General features: G+C 28.0%; 1 protein-coding gene across 3 annotated transcripts in view; it reads left to right on the forward strand.

The window, feature by feature from the left end:
- Nucleotides 1–19,647, forward strand: part of Rbcn-3A (rabconnectin-3 alpha) — a 124,723-nt gene that overhangs the window by 59,179 nt on the left and 45,897 nt on the right. For all 3 annotated transcript variants that reach the window (XM_087168273.1, XM_087168276.1, XM_087168275.1), the window contains exons 24-33: nucleotides 3,913–4,129; nucleotides 5,084–5,273; nucleotides 5,351–5,635; nucleotides 6,611–6,766; nucleotides 7,998–8,136; nucleotides 9,377–9,436; nucleotides 11,744–12,018; nucleotides 12,746–12,843; nucleotides 13,265–13,430; nucleotides 17,700–18,000. In XM_087168273.1, coding sequence (XP_087024399.1) covers nucleotides 3,913–4,129; nucleotides 5,084–5,273; nucleotides 5,351–5,635; nucleotides 6,611–6,766; nucleotides 7,998–8,136; nucleotides 9,377–9,436; nucleotides 11,744–12,018; nucleotides 12,746–12,843; nucleotides 13,265–13,430; nucleotides 17,700–18,000 — 1,887 coding nt within the window. The remainder of the gene's footprint in view (nucleotides 1–3,912; nucleotides 4,130–5,083; nucleotides 5,274–5,350; nucleotides 5,636–6,610; nucleotides 6,767–7,997; nucleotides 8,137–9,376; nucleotides 9,437–11,743; nucleotides 12,019–12,745; nucleotides 12,844–13,264; nucleotides 13,431–17,699; nucleotides 18,001–19,647) is intronic.

The raw sequence follows: 19,647 nt of genomic DNA on the forward strand, positions 1-19,647 counted from the left end.
GCGATCGTTGCGCATTATTTCGTCACTTTTTTTTCTGTTTGGATTTAACATTGTCAATTATTTTCAGCAGACCCACTGTTACTTGGCGATCGTTGCTCAATCGCTGTTATCTTAAATTTTCGTTCTGAACTTAATATATTACTGAAACGAAATCATGAATTAAGAAAAAAAGATTCTTTATTAATTTTTTTAAAAGTGATACAATTTAATATTTTATATATTTTGTATTTAAGTAATTTATATTTTATCATAGAAAGTAAATTTTTTTAAAAAATTTATTTAATTCACGTTGCACCTCAGAGACCAAGGTTAAGAAAACTGAGATTGGCACAGTAGGCCTTGGCCCTCTATGGGCTGTCGCGCCATTGAGTTTAGTTTTTTAAATATAATAATTTGATTAGTTTTTAAACCAATAAATTTTCAGTCCCTTTTAGTTTAAAAAAATTAGAACAAAGCCTACATTTAATTAATTTGCTTTTATTTTTGAGGAAATTGAAACAGAATTTGCGTTCTTTCTTTCTTTTTTTTTTTTTTTAATTTGGTTGTTAGTTAAAATGACTAAATTTTTTTAAGTTAAGTAAAAAGTTAAGCAATGTTTTAACGCTTTTCAATAATTTAACAATAGTGCTCTTAAATATAGAATATATATGTATATATTTTTTAAAAATCCCTTCAATACATGTTCGTTTAATAATTTGTCAGATAGTGAGTATTATTTTTGAACATTTAAATCTTTAGTCTATTTCATTTTCAGAAAGGAAAATAATAATAAATAAATAAAAGAACTTACATTAAGACCATTTGACCATTAGTCAATACAACTTTATTATTTTAAATAAGTAATTAACAAAAGCCTAACAATGTTTCAAAAGCACATTTTTTTTCAGCAAAAAATTTAAAAAATGTTTTATTTAATTGAACATTTTCTTTTTTTTTTTTTTAATTTGTAATGTATTTATAATATTTTGTAACAGTTTTATTATTATTTTTAAAAAATCGAAGTCGTTTTTAATTAAAATTAAAATAAAGCCTGTGTTTGTTTTTACTTTAAAACAAGTCAATCTTTAAGACAGTCTTAAGTCAATCCATCTTTATTTTAATTGAAAAAATTAAGCAATGCTATTGATGTTATAGAATCAATTTTTTTTAGAATTAACATTTTCTTTTGTTATAAATTTATTATTATTTATAACGAAATTATTATTATTTTTGATTGATTTAAAGATCTCTGATTGATAAATTTTAAACATATGTTAAATTGCGATACATCGCGATGCCTGACTGACGATCTATCATGATATAAAATTTCTTACAATGACCAGGCCTATTTTTACATAAACAATAAAAATTCTTGAGGATTTTTTTCTTCTTTTAAATGTTGTTTGATCACTGAGTAGGCGGCCGTTTTATTTGTCCAGATATTTGACTATTCGACCAAATCACTATTCATTATTCCCTATTTTATAATAAGTAATATATATATATATATATATATATATATATATATATATATATATATATATATATATATATATAATTCATCTTTGCATCCAATTTTCATTACCTTTGATTTATTTGAAAAATTATTGTTTTATAATTTCAGACAATACTTTATTCCGAACAATTTTTTTTTATCATCGATTATTTTAGTTCCTTTAATATCTATACAAGACACAATACTTTTTAATTGAATAAATTCTAATTCCTCAGAGGTGCAGTATTCCTTATCAGTGTAAGCATACAATTTTTTATAACTAAACGCAGACTTTTTTATAAAGATTTTTTATCTTTTTTTATAAATGATGTTTCTGATTCCACTATGTTTTGTTGTTTTTTCCCCTTCATTCACAATAAATTTCGTACTTAATGAATTATTTCATTTCATTTTCAATTTTTAGATATGGAATTTTTTCATTTTTATTTCAATTGATCATTACATCCTGCCTTGTCCTGTGTTTCAATATTTATGTTAGCACTTATTTTAACTATCATTTCTGTTTCTCAGTTCTTAATTTTAATTAATAAGTTTTCCTTGTAGTTTATTTATTTCTTTTTTCCTGATTGTTAGGTACTAAATATATTCTGATTTTAATCATTAAATTTTTTATATTTTGTGATTTTAATAAATCTTGAGCTTATTATAATTAGGTTTTACTTAGTTTAAAATAATTGTCTTAACCTCAATAAACTTATATTTGTCAGTTTCTTTTTGCCTTGGTTTAGTATTAGTCACTCAAAATAATATTTTTATTAATTTAATGAATTTACTGTCATAATTTATATATTTCTATCTGTTTACACAATTTCTTGCTATTTTTAAAATAGAAAATTTTAATGTTTAATCTGAATTCTTTGAGTTTTTCTTTATATTCTTAAAAGCTTATGTGAGGTGATTAAATGCAATTTAATTTTAATTAAATACAGATTATTTGTATTAAACATTTCTTTATTTAGTTTTTTTTTAATTTTTTAAAGGATGACTAAGTTGAAAAAAAGCTATTCCATTTTTTTATCTATTATTATTAATCTATGATGTTTTATTTGATGATAAATAATCATTTTTAAGGTCCTTAATTTCTACAAAAAAGTCCTTAATTTTTTTGATAAAAGTCCTTAAAAGTGCTTAATTTTTGCTTTGATAAAAGAGTGGGAACCCTGTAATTGTTCTTTTTATGTGTTTCTTTTTAAATTTTTATAGTTAGGATTCAGTTTTGAACTATTTTATATATTTATGTGTTCTGTATGTACATCTCATGATATTTACTGATTATTACTAATGCTCGACAGAAGAAGAAGTATTTCTTATGCAAATATCCTCCTAAAATTTTTCAAAGTTTGTAAATATGTTATGTCAATTCCTTTCTTTAGCTTCTTAAAATTTCTTAAATATTCTCAACTTATCTAAGGTATTTGTAAGTAGAAAATCTATGTTCAAATCTTTTAAATTGTCAGCTATTAAGTTTCATTTTCTCGATATTTTTAAGACACACTCCGCTTCTATAAACAGAATGGTAATAGACCAAATTATAATTTTTTTATTAAGTCTTGACAGTGTGTTGTAATACTTAATAATTCATACCTGAATGGTATTATAAAAACATATTGCTAGAGTGTTTGTTCTTAAATTATTGCTTTAGACTGATTACAGTTATAATTACTGCAGCAATTGTTTTTGCTATTTCTTGTGTACGAATTTTTTGCAGACATTCATTAATTCTCACACATTCATGATGATTTAATTCATCTGCTAATGTTCCATACTAAAACATATTTATAATATCTCTGCAGTACTTAATAAATTTAATAATATAACTAAATTTGTTAAATAACAATCTGATTATATAATTTCAACTTCTTTCCTATATCAGAAAGTGCTACTGGGTGGTAAAAAATATTGATGTGAAAATAAAAGTTTTTACATTTTTATCTCATTATAAAAAATAAAAAAACTCTTGAATGTATTTTTGTGGTGATTTCTAGCTTGTAAAATACCATGTGCATATTATGTAAATGGATAGAAAAAAATATTGCTTTATTGATTATGAAAAGTTTATTTTTTGTGTGAGTAATTTTAACAGAGATATCTTTCACTCTTTTTTACTTATATTGGGAATTGTTATTTTTGATATTTTGCTTGTGACAGATGATAAAAATTTTTGGCTTATTTTGTTTTAATCATTAATATTTTTATGTACTGAAAGTAAATTGCTAATTTCCAAATTCTAATTTTTAAGTTTTTGTATGATTTGCATTATTTGTATGGTATTTAAATTGTCTTATTCTAACATAAATTTATGGGATTTTTTTTTTACTTAATTTTTTATGTGTGACTTTTTATTATGTTTGTTAGTGCTGGCTAATGCATTCTGTAAGTGGATTCATTATTCTTCTCTAAAAGCACTTTTTTTTTAGCTGCTGGGCAAAAAACTGCTCCTGAGAAAGATGAGCCTTTAGTTGATGATCGCAAACTTACTGAAGAGGAGCTTCTCGCCAGAGCACAAGAATCATCCCAATTGAGGATACCAACGGCATCTGGTACCCTTTCTCGATCAACTTCTAGCTCTGTTTTGAGTACAGCAGCTGAAACCAAAAGAAAGAAATCTGAACAGGCCACTAATAAACAACAAAGGTAATATTTCTTTCTCTAAAAGGACAATTTTATATAAAATTTTAAAGTTTTAAGTATTATTTCAGCTTTTAAAAAAATTCTTTGGTCTTTGGTGAGTTAGCAGCTGTTTCATAAATAATTTTGAAAGTTTCATTACAACTGTTGGGAGAAAAACCTATTAAAGGGGTGGCCATAGACCAGGGAAAAGTCACTGAATTATGTCAATTTATGAAAATCAAGGAAATGTCGGGGAGTTTAATTAAAATGCTCAAAAAGTCAAGGAATTAATTTGAGTTTAAGAAACCTAAAATTCTAATATTCTTCCAAAAAATTAGGGTTTTTTTTTTTAAAAAAAAGAAAGAACTCTTAATAGCAATTATATGTGTTTTGTAATATATTTTATGTATAAAAATAAGGTATATGAATAAAATTTATGTTTAGTTAAAAGGGAAAAAAAATCATAGAAGTTCAATAAAATTAATCTGGAAGAATCAAGGAATTTTTTCTGAGTGCTTGTGACTGCTGAATTAATTACTTTTGTGTTAATGGTCTTGAGTAAGTATGAAATTAATGTTTAATATCATGAAGTGTTATTTATATTTTTATTTTAGTTAGAAACAAGCAAGAAGTTTGCTGATATCTAATTATGTCTATGTATAAAATTATAATCAAATCTTTAATGTGTATAATGTTCTAATATAATCAAATTTTAAAATTAAAATGTATATATTTATTTTTAAATTTTTAACCTACAAGAAGAAATGGACACTAACCATCTAAGACGTTGCCCTGCACTTCCACCTGAGCCCTTGTGGGAACGATATTGGCGGGCGAGATGCATTATTACAGACCTATAAACTCTTTATTTTTGTAGCTCTTGTTTCCGTTTTTTGTTCTTTTTTTATATTGTTCTTGGCTACAAATTTGTCTTTCATGTCTGCCATTGGAAATAAATAAAAAAAATTTAATTTTTAGGGAAAGTGTTGGAAGTATTGGACCTATGCCAGACTTTGGACTATTTGAAGCTAGCAGATTGGCATGTCCAGTTCTACCTCAATATCACCCAAAGCAGCTAATGGAATTATTAGGTTTTGGAAAACTCCGGCGCGTTAAAGCCATATTGAGCCATCTTGTTAGATGTCTGTCTGGTTCAGAAAATATCAAGGTAATCTATTGTACTGGATTGCTTTTTAATGTTTCCAGGATTTTAAATTATGTTTTAATTGAGATATATTTTTACAGAAATCTTATATACAGATGCAAGAGTCTGTAGGAAATGAAGAAGATGGTGAAGAAGGTAGATCGTGGTCTCGCACTCGAGCTATGTCTCTCGCTGCTAGTACGTCTCCTCTGCCTCACAGTCCTAATGAGCGCAGCTCAGTGTCAATGTTCCCTGAAGAAGTGACTTTAGATTATGTTGAAATTCAGTCTATTCCACCTTTGCCGCTATTTATTCTTATTGATTCAGATAAGGAAGCAGCTCATTCACAAGTCGCTTCTACTGACAATGAGGGTGAAAATGATCAAGTAATTTTTTTACATTTATATTTCTACAGTTTTGGTTTTATATTAGTTGCATTTAGTTAATCCAATATGCACAATTTAGTATTTATAAATCATTGAATTCTTGTTATTTCTCTCCAGTATTAATTATAAGTATTTAAAGCAATGCTTTAAAAAAGTAATATATATATTTATGAATTATTATCCAATATTTGAGTTTTAATTAATCATTTTGAATACCAATTTTCAGTTGTTCTTTTTTGGCATTATAAATTTCAACTGTAAATTTAAGTTTGATTGTTTCAAACATATGTTCTCCCCTTAAAATTAGTTAAAAATACTAAGAAGACATGGACGAAATAAGTTTTTTGAAAGGATGAAAAATTATTAACAAAATAAGGGAAATATATAATCTTGTCATCAGTTCACTCGATTATATCCATAAAAAAGTGTGCTGAACTAAATTTATATTTTTACCAAGTGCAAATCCAGAATTAATCTATAAAAAGATTTTTTGTAAAAATTATTTTTTCAATAAATGTTAATAATTTGTCTAAAATTAATACTAAAATTTTATAATTAAAATGCAACCTCATTAATAATAAACTTTGAATTATCCAGTATATTACCTTACGCACATCCAGTTTCGAGCCAAACCATGATAACTAACAAATCAGTAGTGCCTTGTTAATTCTGTACTATTTCAACTAATACTAATAATAATATATAAACTAATACTAATTCTGTAGTGCTCACCTTCAATTATAGCTCATTAAAACAATATTTAATTTGACTGATATATATATTAAGTCTGATATGACTAGATCATAAAATTTCTAAATATTTTTAAAGTAAGCAGTTAAATTAATGGTGATATAAATAAGGAAGGAAACCTTTAAAAAAAATACCATGCAGATATTAAGTGATGAATAAAACTTGTAATATTTTGTGAAATAGTTAATTTGAAAATACTTTCATTATATTATTTGTACTTTTTAGGATTATAGTGGCTTATTTGACCTTTCTGCCACAGTAGAAGAAAATCTGGACGATTTGCTTCATACCAGATCGGTTTCAAGTGATACTAAAAGAGAAAGACCTTCATTTAGTGTTAATGATAAAAAAATTAATTTGACAAATTTCAGTCCAAATCAGGTAAGTTCAGTTGTAAATGTTTTAAATAATTTTTATTAATTTTGAATGTATTATTTATTATTTTTATAGTATGTTCTTGTATCTTTGATTTTGTTTTAAAGCCTAGCTTATTGTTGTATGTTTTCAAAAGAATGCATTTGTTGAATAGCATTATTGCAAAACTACATATTTATCAAAAAAAAAAAAAAAAATCTATCTTTCATTAAATTATATTCATTCAGTTAAAAAGAATTATTATTGACTATACTTATACTTTATCTCCCTTTTGTAATAAAGTCATTAATAACATTAATCACTTTTACTTTTTTCTGAAAAGTATCATTTATTATAATTTGCTCTGCATGTTTTGCAGATTATTTTTTAAAAGTAGTGATATTGATTTAGTTAATTGCTGGTAATGGCCATTATTTTGTCTTTGAATGTATGATATAAGGAAAAAAAGTATTACTGGTAAAAGTATTTGCAAGACAGTTTTTTTTTTCTGGTTGAAAACTTCTGAGAAAACCTGTTTGGTCTTATTGTATATGATTTCAATGTGAAGATCATTGTTATAATTAATGCTATAGTAAGTATTGATTGCAATTTCTAATTATAATTTATGTTATAAGCATAGCTGCCAACTTTACTGGACTTTCTAATGGACTACTGGATTTTGCCAGTTCTTCCTGATCTACTGGTTTAATAAAAAATTTCCTGGTTTTTTACATTTTTAAAAATTCCCTTAATTTGATTAAATTTTCTAAGGAAATCCCTATTGAAATATAATTTTTGTACAGATTATTCCTTACTTGAATATTTAAATAAGTGTTGTTAATACATAATTAAGCTAGTCGCACTTATGAAAATCAGTTAAAACTTTTTTATTCTGAAATGTAGAGTTTATTTTTACTCAGAACTACATTTTTTAATTAATTAAAAGTCTTTTAACTATCTTTGAATTAAATGTGTATTACTATTCAAAATTATGAATAAACATAATGTGTAACATTTCAAGTTCATTTAATGTCAATCATGACAAGAAAATATTGCAGTTTTTCTATTTTGATGACTATAAAAATCCCTAAAATTCCCCATGTGTAACATATTTAGTACATTTTGCAACATTTATCACGAAATTTATATTAATTTGTAAAATCTACTGGATTTTTTCCCATCCATGTTGGCAGCTATGTACATATAAGTGAGATAGAGATTGACTATATTAAATCTAAATTTATTTTTATATTTTCAGGCTGCTTTGCTTACTAGATTCTTGACGCATTCACACCTACCGGGCCTTTCCAGCTTAGATCAAATGCACCTATTAGCACTGGCAGATACTGTTGCATCATTTAACACAGCCCTAACCGATAGATTTGGCGTTGAACCAGGTAAATATTCATATTTATTCTGATAAAAGTTATAAGTGATCGATCATTGCTTTTGGAATGTTGGCTCAAAACATTTCTACTTAAACCCTTTACAATTCAGTGTGTACTTTAAGGCTTATTTCCTTTTTTGTCCTTCTTCAGATTATATTCTTGTTATTAAATTAAGAAATACTGTTTTGAGCAGAAAAATTTCGCTTATTCGCTTTGATTTTTTTAGATGGAATATTGAGAAATAACCTAGCTGCCAAAGCTTTTATATCATGCACTTATCAAAGTGTATTAAAAAATCTTCGAAATCTATTTTGAATCCATGATTGATAAAGATTGCGATCAAGTGCTATCTTCTAGAATTTTCCAATGTGGATGTTAAGGAATCACTTGCTGATTAAATTTTGAAAAGTTACAAATTTTGCTAATTAAACTGAGATTCTCATAGTCTTCTTTGCTGTTTTAGTCTTCCATATTTACATTAATAGTTTTATTTTTATGTAGTGATTTAATCTTATATAATTAAAAATTTGTTACTAACAATAAATTGCTCAAAGGTAATTTGAACATTTTTTCAAATCTTTAAAATTTATAGATAATTTTATATTTTCTGATATGCTGACCTGTAAGTGATACATGTGATGTATCAATTCTTTTCTAAAATGTTTAAAAAACATGCTGTAAATTTTTATTATGTATATATGTTGTAATAAAAATGGTATTTTTGATACTTTTCATTTTATAAAGCAATGCTTAAACAGAAATATGTTAATATATTTTCTTTTCACGTATTTTGCTTATAATTTGTTTTATACAGTATCATGCCTAGTATGTAGCAGTATATAGTTAAAGATGTTCATTTTAATTTTTTATAAATTATAATTTTTATAAATTTGAGAGATTTTTTTAAATTGTTATTTTTAGTTTACATTTTTTACTATTGTATTGTTTATCAAAGCTTTAGCAATGGTTCCCATTAGTTAATTACTAAAATTTATTTTGAAACTTTTGAAGTCATTTTTTAATTATTAGACCAAATAAAATCGCAAATCTAACTTAGAATAAAATTTTTTTTATTAGCTCAATAAAAGCACTAGCATAGCTTAGCTGTCATTATAATACTTATTCATGAAAATATTTTTTTATCATACTAATTTCTTTATACTTAAGTTTCTGAAATATTAAGTTCTAACTTTCATTTTTACATTTTGTTTTTTCTTGAACATTTTCTCAAAATTTTGTTTGATTTCAGTTGTTGCTAAAGACTCACCTAAAACTAATCTCGAAGGCCTTAATGTTTGTGTTACTACTGGTATGTAGCTAATATTCTTGTAATCTTATTTAATAATTTTGTTGCTAATGCTTAAATGTTATTTTCTTAGTCTAAATAGAAGTAACAATATGCAAAATTTATTTTATGTGTCTTTTTATTTTTATTTATTTTTTATTTCATGTATAAATATTTAAAATTGAATACGTTTATAATTTTATATTTTGTTTAATATCTTATACAGCTCTAGATATAACACGTAAGTTTATTAAAATATTTTTTTAACTTTATTTTTGCTAAACTTTTGTTTTTACTAGACATGAAATATTTTTAAGATCTTTTAACTTGAATGGGAAAATTTTGGGAAATGTCATGCTTTTTTTAATCTTGAATTTTTTTACTTCCATTTTTATCACAAACTAGAACAAATATGTTAAAACGGGACAATGTGTTAAACAAATATATAAATAAAACAGGACAATGTTTGAAACAAATATGTTAAAATAATCAAATATATTAAACTATTTTTCTTACCATCAAGTGAGAAATTTATTACTACTGGTTAGGACTAGAAGGTGTAAAAATTTTTATATCAAGATATATTGTCTGGTAGACATTGCAATATAGCAATGTATAACAATATAACATACATTCAATTCTTGTATCTTTTGAATCCAAACACACTAATTAAAATCAATCTAAAATAAAAAAATTGTAAATAAAGAAAATTGTTAATTATGGTAAAAAATGCTGTTTTTATTGGATCAATAGCACTGCTTAATTTTTTAAATTAAAATATTCTAGGTGGATTGATTTAAAACTGAATTAAGAATAAATGTAAAATTTTTTTTAAATAAAATGTTTTAAGATTTATTTGTTTCAAGATAAAAAAAATCCTATCAAAATATTTTACATACATGCATTGAATAATTTTTTGCGAAAGTTTGAAAAGTTAGGTAAAAAAAAATCGAATAAAAATAATTGCACACTTAAGTAAAATGAAGTTTTAAATTAATTGAAAAAATAAGTGTTTTTGTAACATTGCTCATTTTTTTTAAATTTAAAATAATAAATTAGAAGTAACTAATGTTCGAATTTCCCCTTCCCCTCAAAAAATGTAAGCTCTTTTTTATTTATTTATTTGAAAAGGAAATCGTCTCAAGATTTATCTGTTTAAAAATAATAATGAATTTCCACCAAAACTTACATGCATTAAAAGGAAATTTAATATCAAATGGTACTAAAACTTAACTAATATATTATTTTACTTACTTATGTTAGGTAATACTTTTCTTTCATAAAATTAAAATTTACTTGCATATACTTAAAGAAGTTTTTGAAAAAATTTGTGGTAAAACAATTATTATTACAAATAAAATAATACTATTAAATTGTATTGCTTGAAATAAAGTGTATAAAGTAATCATAAGGAAATTCTTTTCGATTCATAATAAATTTTTTTTCACTTATAAATTAATTTTACAATGAAATAATGCACAGCAATTGCAAAGTAACAAAGGTCCCACAGGAAATTATCTTGAAAAAACATTAAATTGCAAAATAAATTAAAAAAGAAATGAAAAAGGTGCAAAGATAAGCATAATGTATTGCATTCTATATTTTGAAGCTGATTTATACGCAAAGCCTTCATTTCTGATTCAATTCACTTAAGACAATTTAACATTACAAAATGAACATCATCTTCACAGCTAGATGAAATCCACATTGTATCAGTGGTAGGGTAATCCGGGATTCTTGCATGTTAGATCCTTAAGCTGCGATGGCTCAGGGGATAGAGCGTTCGCCTTCCATACATGTGAACCGGGTTCGAATCCCAGGAATGGCTGGTTGATACGAATTCTGCATCTGGCTCGCACCAACCACAGAGCTGACAAGAAATATCTTCAGTGGTAGACGGATGTTAGAGTCCTCTTGCTGTTAGGCTAACTGTGGAAGGTTTTCTTAGTCTTCCTTTCCATGTAACGCAAAGGCGGGTTAGTTCCATCAAAAAGTTCTCCAAGAAAGCAAATTTCTCCCAATACTTGATCCAGGAGTTCCCTTGTCTTCTGGAATGGGTTCAGGATTACAAGGCTATGGAGTTGAGCATTAGTAATCGTAAACCCAAAATTGGACCGACGGTTATAAAAATAAAAATTTTAAAATGTTAGATCCTTGTATTGTTTCTTCTTGAGCCTCTTCTCATATCGACTCTTCTTATTACTAGATTATTACAACTATTATTATTACATTATTATGTTCATACTTCATATGTTGTTGCAAGTTTTTAAATTTCAGTTGTATGAACTTTCAGACCAACTTAGGTACTTAATAGTTCTTTTGTTTTTGAAGATTCTTTGGATGATTGTGGATTGAGATTCCTTTTAGCAATGAGACATTTTATTTATTTGCTTCGTTGTCTTCCTCTTGGCCAACGAGCTCAACTTCAAAATCAAGGCTTGGGAAGCCATAGTTTGGTATGGGCATTCCATTCTGAAACTCAAGAAGAACTGCTACAACTCATTCCATGTGTACAAAAAGGAAATCTCAAATGGAGTGAATTAAGGGAACTCGGAATTGGCTGGTGGGTAAGGAGTAATGCTGTACTCAGGCGGCTAATGGAGAAGGTGTGTGTAATTCTTTATGTCGAAATGCATTTTTGTATTCTTTAAATGTGTATTTCGGTATGTTATAGCTGCATTTATAAATTACTACTACCTTATTTAGCTGTTCTTGTTCTAGAACTTATTTATTAATAAATTTCTTGGTATTCTTTCTGTGTTACTTATTTTTCTATCCTACTGAAAGTAATTAGCTTTGCTGTTATACTGTTATTTCTTTGCACTATGACAACAAAATCAAATTGTTACTATTGCAATTTTTACTATTCATGTTCTATAATTTATTTATTTGATATCCTTTCCATGTTGTATTGCTATCTTACCGAATATATTTAATTTGTTATTATAATGCAATTTCCTTGCACTATAGCAACATTCATGAACTGTTACACTTACCATTTTTGCTGTTCTATGACTAATTTATTTTGTATTGTTTGCATGTTATTTAGTTTGTTTTTTTACAGAATGCGATAAAATAACTTTGTTGTGATAATGCTATTTCTTTATGCTACAGCAACATTTATGAGGTCTTGTAGTTTTATTCAAATTTTTTTATATTGTTTTTTTCTTACTTATTTCATTTGATTATAGTAAATTATCTTTTAGTAATTTTTACTTTTAAAATACTGATTGATATTCATGACTAGCAACTTAATATAAAGCTATTATTTCTTATTAACTATACTTTTTCAATATAGCTTTATACTTAAATTAGTGAAAATTAATTTTACAGGTAGCTAAGGCTGCATTTCAAACTAAAAATGACCCGATGGATGCAGCTCTTTATTATTTAGCTATGAAAAAGAAAACTCTTCTTTGGGGCTTATTTAGGTATGATGCAATCTAACAATATTTATCTATCTCTTATCTTTTCAATTCTGTTAGTCTAGTTTAATGTTATATTCATTATGTAAGTAATTGTGAATTATTGTGTCATTAAATTTTCGATGTCATTAAATTATGTCCTTAAATTTTCTGTATGCCTTCCATTACTTCCTTATTATTACAATTTATAACCCCTACACTTTTCCGGAATGCTTATTATTTGAAATGTGGTGCACTTAAATTAATATATTTGATGGCTATAACAAAGCTTTGTAGGTTTTATTTATTTAAGTGATTGATCTTAATAATTCCTCTTATTAGACTTTGCTCTTTATTCAAATTAATAAATAAACTGAGAAATCTGTTTAAATTTTATCATCTTTAGCTTTTTAAAGCAAATGATTGAATTGTCTATTATTATTTACAGGTCCGTGCAAGATAATAAAATGACAGCATTTTTTCAAAATAATTTTACTCAAGACAAATGGAAAAAATCTGCTCAAAAGAATGCTTATGTCCTCATGGGAAAACAACGATTTAAACACGCTGCTGCCTTTTTCCTTCTTGGGGGAGACTTAAAAGTTGCTGTTGAGGTAGTCTACTTTCTTGACTGAAAAATGTTATTTTTATGTAATTTTATTTGGTTAAACAGTGTTAAAATTAATGCAAAAAATAGTGTACTAAGCTACAATTAAGAAGTGGCATGCAAAGATTATTTTTAAACTAAATACTGTTGTGAATTATTATTTTATTCTATTTTAAAATTTTATCTTGATATTCAAATATATTTGCTCAGCCTTCAACAAGGGCAGAGGATGTACTGTTGCATAAGAATATGGACATGATTAATAAAATAAAGCAATTCAAATATTAACTTTGAATATTAATTAAATATAATTTTTCTTTTTAGAAAAATCTATAATATTAATAAAAATCATAGAAATGCTATTGATCTTTTCTACTTAGCAAAATGTAAACATATAATTTATATTCTTTTACTTTCTTAAAACCAACAAGCTCTCCTTAAAATGAATGATCTTTATCTTAATCAGATCGTTTTCACCTAACATATCAGCAAAAGTATAAGAAAAGTTGCAGATGAAATATTATTTAATGATTATACTGATGTTGGATTTGATTAAGAAGCAATGTTAACGAAAACATGCAAAAAAATATGTATATTTTATTAATATTGCATATTTATAAAAATATACTTTTTGTATGAATATTCCTTTTAAAATTTTTATTTCATTAAACTAAGCTTCTCTTTTAAAATTGTATTTCCTTAGCTTTTATTTTACAGCATATTGCTAAAAAACTCATTCTAAAGTCACTCTTTTTAATGTTTTTTATTTTTACGTTTTTAGGGTAATAAAAAGGGGCTCCACTTGTGCAGATGCATGAGAACCTGTAATCTTGTCTTTGGCCCTGCATATGCACATGTTATTCACAATCTAATATCAAATAATTTGAAACAATTTAAGACTGAATTTATTTTTTATTATTTCATTATGATTCCAGATTGTATTTTTATATTAATAAATGTACAATATAACAATCTTTATTAATATATAATTTATATATTTATAATAATAAAATATGTACCGTAATTTCGCACGTATAGTCCGCACCATAGTATAGTCCGCAGGTCCGATTTTATAGGAGAAAAATTTCAAAAAACGTCAGACAGTCCGCACCACCGGATAGTCCGCGGACTATACGTCCGAATTATTTTAGAAACAAAGAACTACGTATAAATAGAAAAAAAGTACTTACTTACTAATATACCTTCTGAAATAAAACGCTAAATATAAATAAAAAACAGTGCTTACTAATTAATCATATTTTAATTAATCACACATTCTACTACATTAACGAAAACCTTCAAAGTCCGATTCATCAGTATCAGACTTAAACAGTTCTAATAAATTTTTGGAAAGAGTGTCCGAAAGTTCATTTTCAGCATCACTATCTTCACTGTCAGTGATTTCCTCGCTTTCACTAACAATCCCGGCTTTTATAAATCCCGATCGGATGGTTGACACTTTAACACTTTTCCAGGATTTATCGACCCATTCGGCAACTTCAGTGTATGAAGCGCGTCTCATTTTCCCTCCTTTTGTGAAAGTATGTAAACCTTCCGACATCCAGTTCTCCCAGCAAGCGCGTACGTGGGACTTGAAACTTTTGTTCACGCTAATATCCAGAGGTTGCAGGATTTTTGTTAAACCTCCTGGAATAACGCTAAGTTCAGCACCGATGTTTTTTTTTTTAGCTTCCGCCTTTACACTGTCTTTTATGTGTGCCCTCATTGAATCCATAATTAGTACTCCTTTGGAATTGAAAAAGGCACCTTCTCTCTTCTTCCAAACTTCTTGAAACCAATCGAGCATAATGTCCTCGTTGCACCAACCCTTTTCATTACATCGTATTAAGACGCTTCGAGGATAATTTTCCTTCGGAATTGTTTTTCTCTTAAAGATTAAGAGCGGCTTCAACTTTGTGCCGTCAGCACAGCAGGCGAGCATCACTGTGAAATGGGTCTTTTCTTGACCAGTTGTTGTTATGGATACTGTTTTCACTCCACAAGTATCGACGGTGCGATTCGGTGGACAATCAAATGTTAATGGAACTTCGTCCATATTTATAATATTTTTTAGGGAATACTTTCCTTCTGCAATAACTTTCCTTGTAAACTGAAGGAAAGAAGCTTTTTTTTCATCTACGTCGTGCAGAACAGCCTGACACATTGTCGTTCTGCTGCGAACTCTCAAGTTTTTACGACGCATGAAGCGGTAAACCCAATTTATTCCTCCCTTGAAATCCGTTATCTGCATCTCGTCTGCCATGGCCTTCGCTCGGAGACGGATTTTAACTGTTGAAATGGAGCGTCCGGCATTTCTTTGGTCGAGAACCCATCTTAGTAAATTTTCCTCTAAAGCTGGCCATTTTACTTTTCCGTGCCGATTGGATAGCTTTCTTCCCATTCTTTTTAACACATCCTTTTGTTTGCGCCAATTTCTCACCGCTTTCTCGTCCACTTCAAAATAACGGCCCGCTTCTCTGTTTCCATCTTTTTCAACTTTCACAACTACCTTGAGTTTAAACTCAGCAGTAAAACTCCGGCGATGTTTCACAAACATAATGTTGGATCAACGTTAATGAAGATATCAAAGACAAAATACGAAAACAAAATACTGTGCATTAATAAGACAAAAACGCATCAGAATTGAAGATACAACGATTTAAAAAAAATAGTAATAAGCTGAGGACGATGGTCGAAATCAGACGGAAATATGAGCAATGAAAAAAAAACGATAAAAAGCACTCTCCCAAGCATTTAAAACAAGTTTCTATTTTTAGCAATTCCTCCCTCTATTTTTGCTTCTCCAATCAGTTTTTTTTTTTTTAAATAACTCCGCCTAGGACGGTCTTTCTTTTATCCCCTGTCTAAAATTCTCACACACTTAGCTTTTTCCCCTCTTCACTGACCTTCAGTTGAAAGTTTGAAATTCTTCTGGAACATTTTAATTGTAAGATTATTCAAGGTTATTCCAAGTTCATCAGCACCCTTTATTCATCAAACATTCACATGTTTTTAACAAGCAGCTGAAGAATAAAGGGGAGTGGAGAGAGACATTCATGACAAGTGGAAGAGACATATTTCCTGAAAAAAGCGGGGGGGGGGAGTGCTTGTTTTACAGTTGACGTTATCACTGGCCCCACCCTGATTTCCTTCATTCATTCCTTTCTGATTTATGCTTCTCTACTCCACGCCCATTTCCTACACTCAATAGCTGTTCATATGGCAGAAGGGAAAGAGAGATTAAGTTCTCTTTGATTCCAAGAAAGGTCTCACGCTGTTTATATTTGATTATCGGCAGTTCACGACAGCGCAGGGCTCGAAAAAACTCAGAAATTTTACCCGTCCTCCTTTGAAACTAACCCGTAGCTTCTAAATAAATAAGAATATAATTTTCTCTTATTTATTACAAACATTTATATAAATTGCACAATGAATTAGTAGTTACTAGGATTACATTATACAGTAATAAAAGAAATACTAGGTTACTAGTAGTAACCTAGTATTTCTGTTATGAAATAATTTCTTTCTTTTATGAAATAATTTAAATGACAAAGGTCAAGTTATCTGGAATGTCAATTTATCCGAGGGTACTGCGTTTTTTAAATGAATAGAATATGACGTTTGCCAGTTCCACAATCAAGCCAATGATTTACAGAAGTTTCTGCACAGAAATCTGAAAGGGGTTTTCCATTTAGATAGATGTTCATAATTGCGTTTAACGCTTCTTGTTTAAGACCAGTACGTAATGTTTTTTTTTTTTTTTGTAAGTTCATTGCTGAAAAGCCCCTTTCAAACTTGTAGGACTGGTGTAAGATAATGAAAATTGAAAATGTATCACGAACATTAACAGGAAAATGGCCGTCCGCGCGGACGTCAGATTCGTTGTCCGGGGGGAATTTTTGATCGTCGAGGACGGGCTGTTTTTTGAGCCCTGCGATAGCGTGTTTTTTAAATTTCAACGATTTTAAATGTGAACAACCACCGTATTATCCGCACTGGTGGATAGTCCGCAGCTTCAAAAATTCGCATTTTAAACACAGATAGTCCGCGGACTATACGCGCGAAATTACGGTATAATAATTTACATATAAGTAATATATATAATTTATATATTAATAATTTATATTATAATAATCTATACAATATATGATTTATGTTAATAAATATAATAATCCTGATTTTATTTTTATATATTCATAAAAATGTTAATTGATATGAATTTTATAAATTTTTATTATTATTTTTATTGAAATAATTTCTCTTTTATTATTTTCAGATAATATTAAACAATTTAAATGATCTTCAACTTGCTATGGTGGTTATTCGCTTATATGAGGGAGAAATTGATACAGTCACTCCATCACTAAAGAAATTACTATTTACAGAGGTGTTAGGTTGTGAATCTGATGGTACAAACTATATTCCATCCAAAGCATACCCAGATCCATTTATTAGATGTATGGCTCGTTGGATTCTTCAGGACTATTGTGGCTCCTTAACAACTTTATTACAAACTGATGTTGGGTATTCTCATCCAAAAGCTGCAGAAATGGAGAATTCTGGTGATCGTATGTCTGGTAAGCTTCATATAGGTTGCTCTTCTATCACTAATAAGGTGTAAATTCACTTCTTCACTAGTGTGGGAGTGCCTCTTGGTCCTCTGTGACCTTTCTACTTGTAACAAGGTAAACCTACAGTGCATGGTGCATAGCGTTTTTAAAAAGTGTTTAAAGGTGCTTATTTTTGTTTTTAAAAGCCCTTAAAGGTACTTTTTTCATTGGGTGTTTTTAAAAAGTGTTTAATTTTCCCTTTTCGAAAATGAGATTTTTTTTCTTTACCCTCTCAATTTTTGCCATGTAATGCAAAGGCGTGCTTTTCGCATTGTTCTATTCAATGTTTTCACAATTAATTCAACCACAATCTATTTCAGCGTACCGTCGGTCCACAGCGTATAAAAACGCCAATCATTTTACAGGTTTGATGAAATACTTACGAGTCCGCGTGTGAGCTGGGTTCGGTGAGATTATTGCACTCTCATGTGCAACTCTGCAGCATTTTAGAAAATATTCTCAATTTCAAGCTTCATTTTCTAGCCTCTGAAATCGAACCGAAAAATCTCTTGATCATTTTTAATGTCTAATATAATCAAGAAAAGAGTTCCTTGTCAAAAACTAGTTATTTTATCATGTAAAGTCTTTGAAAATTATTTTGAATTTTGTTAGTGTATATGCTGCTTAAAAATATTTTTTAGTGCTTGAAAAGTGCTTATTTTTTGTTAAAAAATTTGGCTACGCATTGGGTGCTTGGATGTATGGGTATTTCTGGTCATGAGCTGGCTGACGAAGTAGCACGGGCTGGCTCCAGTGTGATTTTCTGGGGCCCTGAACCAGCTTTGGGAATTTCTCCCACATCTTTCAGCGCATCTAAATTCAGGCTCTATGGCAAAATTACCCATGATCAATGACACAACTGCGATGGTCAGAGACAAGCTTAAGAGCTAAATTGTAACTGCCCTAGTTTTCGTCAAAAAGAGCTTCTTAAGGTTAGCAGGAACTGTTAGAGGAAGATCAATGGTCTTCTCACAGGACACTGCACCCTCAGGAGACACCTTACATTATTATTATTGAATCTGATTAACTTTGGCCAGGTTGTCCTCTTGAGGATGAGACTTCGCGACATATACTTTGTGATTGTGAGGTCTATTCTGCTCAAAGATTTGAGCATTTAGGGCAACATTGCATTAAGACCTGCGAATTACAAGATTATTTCTGTCAGGTGTGTGCTAAACTTTGTTTCAGCTATAAAGCTTTTTCATCAATCATGATTTAGGGTTTAGGTACAATAGACCACTGATCGATGTGCCCTGCTCTTTGAAGCTGCCCAATCTCTAAGTCAAAGTTTCATATGATTCCCATTTTTCTCTTAAAAATGTTATGTGATATTATGTATAACAGCTCTACAAGGCTATCAATTATATTGTTTGGTTTTATTTTATTTATTTGAGTGCTATCATAATATCTTATGTTAGGTTTAATTTTTTTTTTAGTGGTGAAAGAAATAATTTTCTTTTGTTAACAGTTTTTATAACAAAACTAGTTATAAAAACAAATTGTTATTAAGAGTCTATATGTAAAAAAAAAAAAATTATATATTAAAGAAATTAAGCTCAATTTACTTAATTATTCTTCATTTATTAGTATGTTCCTGCTCCTTTTTTACTATTC

This window comes from Parasteatoda tepidariorum, chromosome 7 (genome assembly GCF_982258835.1).
Source record: "Parasteatoda tepidariorum strain Cologne lab strain chromosome 7, Ptep-v5.0, whole genome shotgun sequence".
NCBI lineage: Eukaryota > Metazoa > Arthropoda > Arachnida > Araneae > Theridiidae > Parasteatoda > Parasteatoda tepidariorum.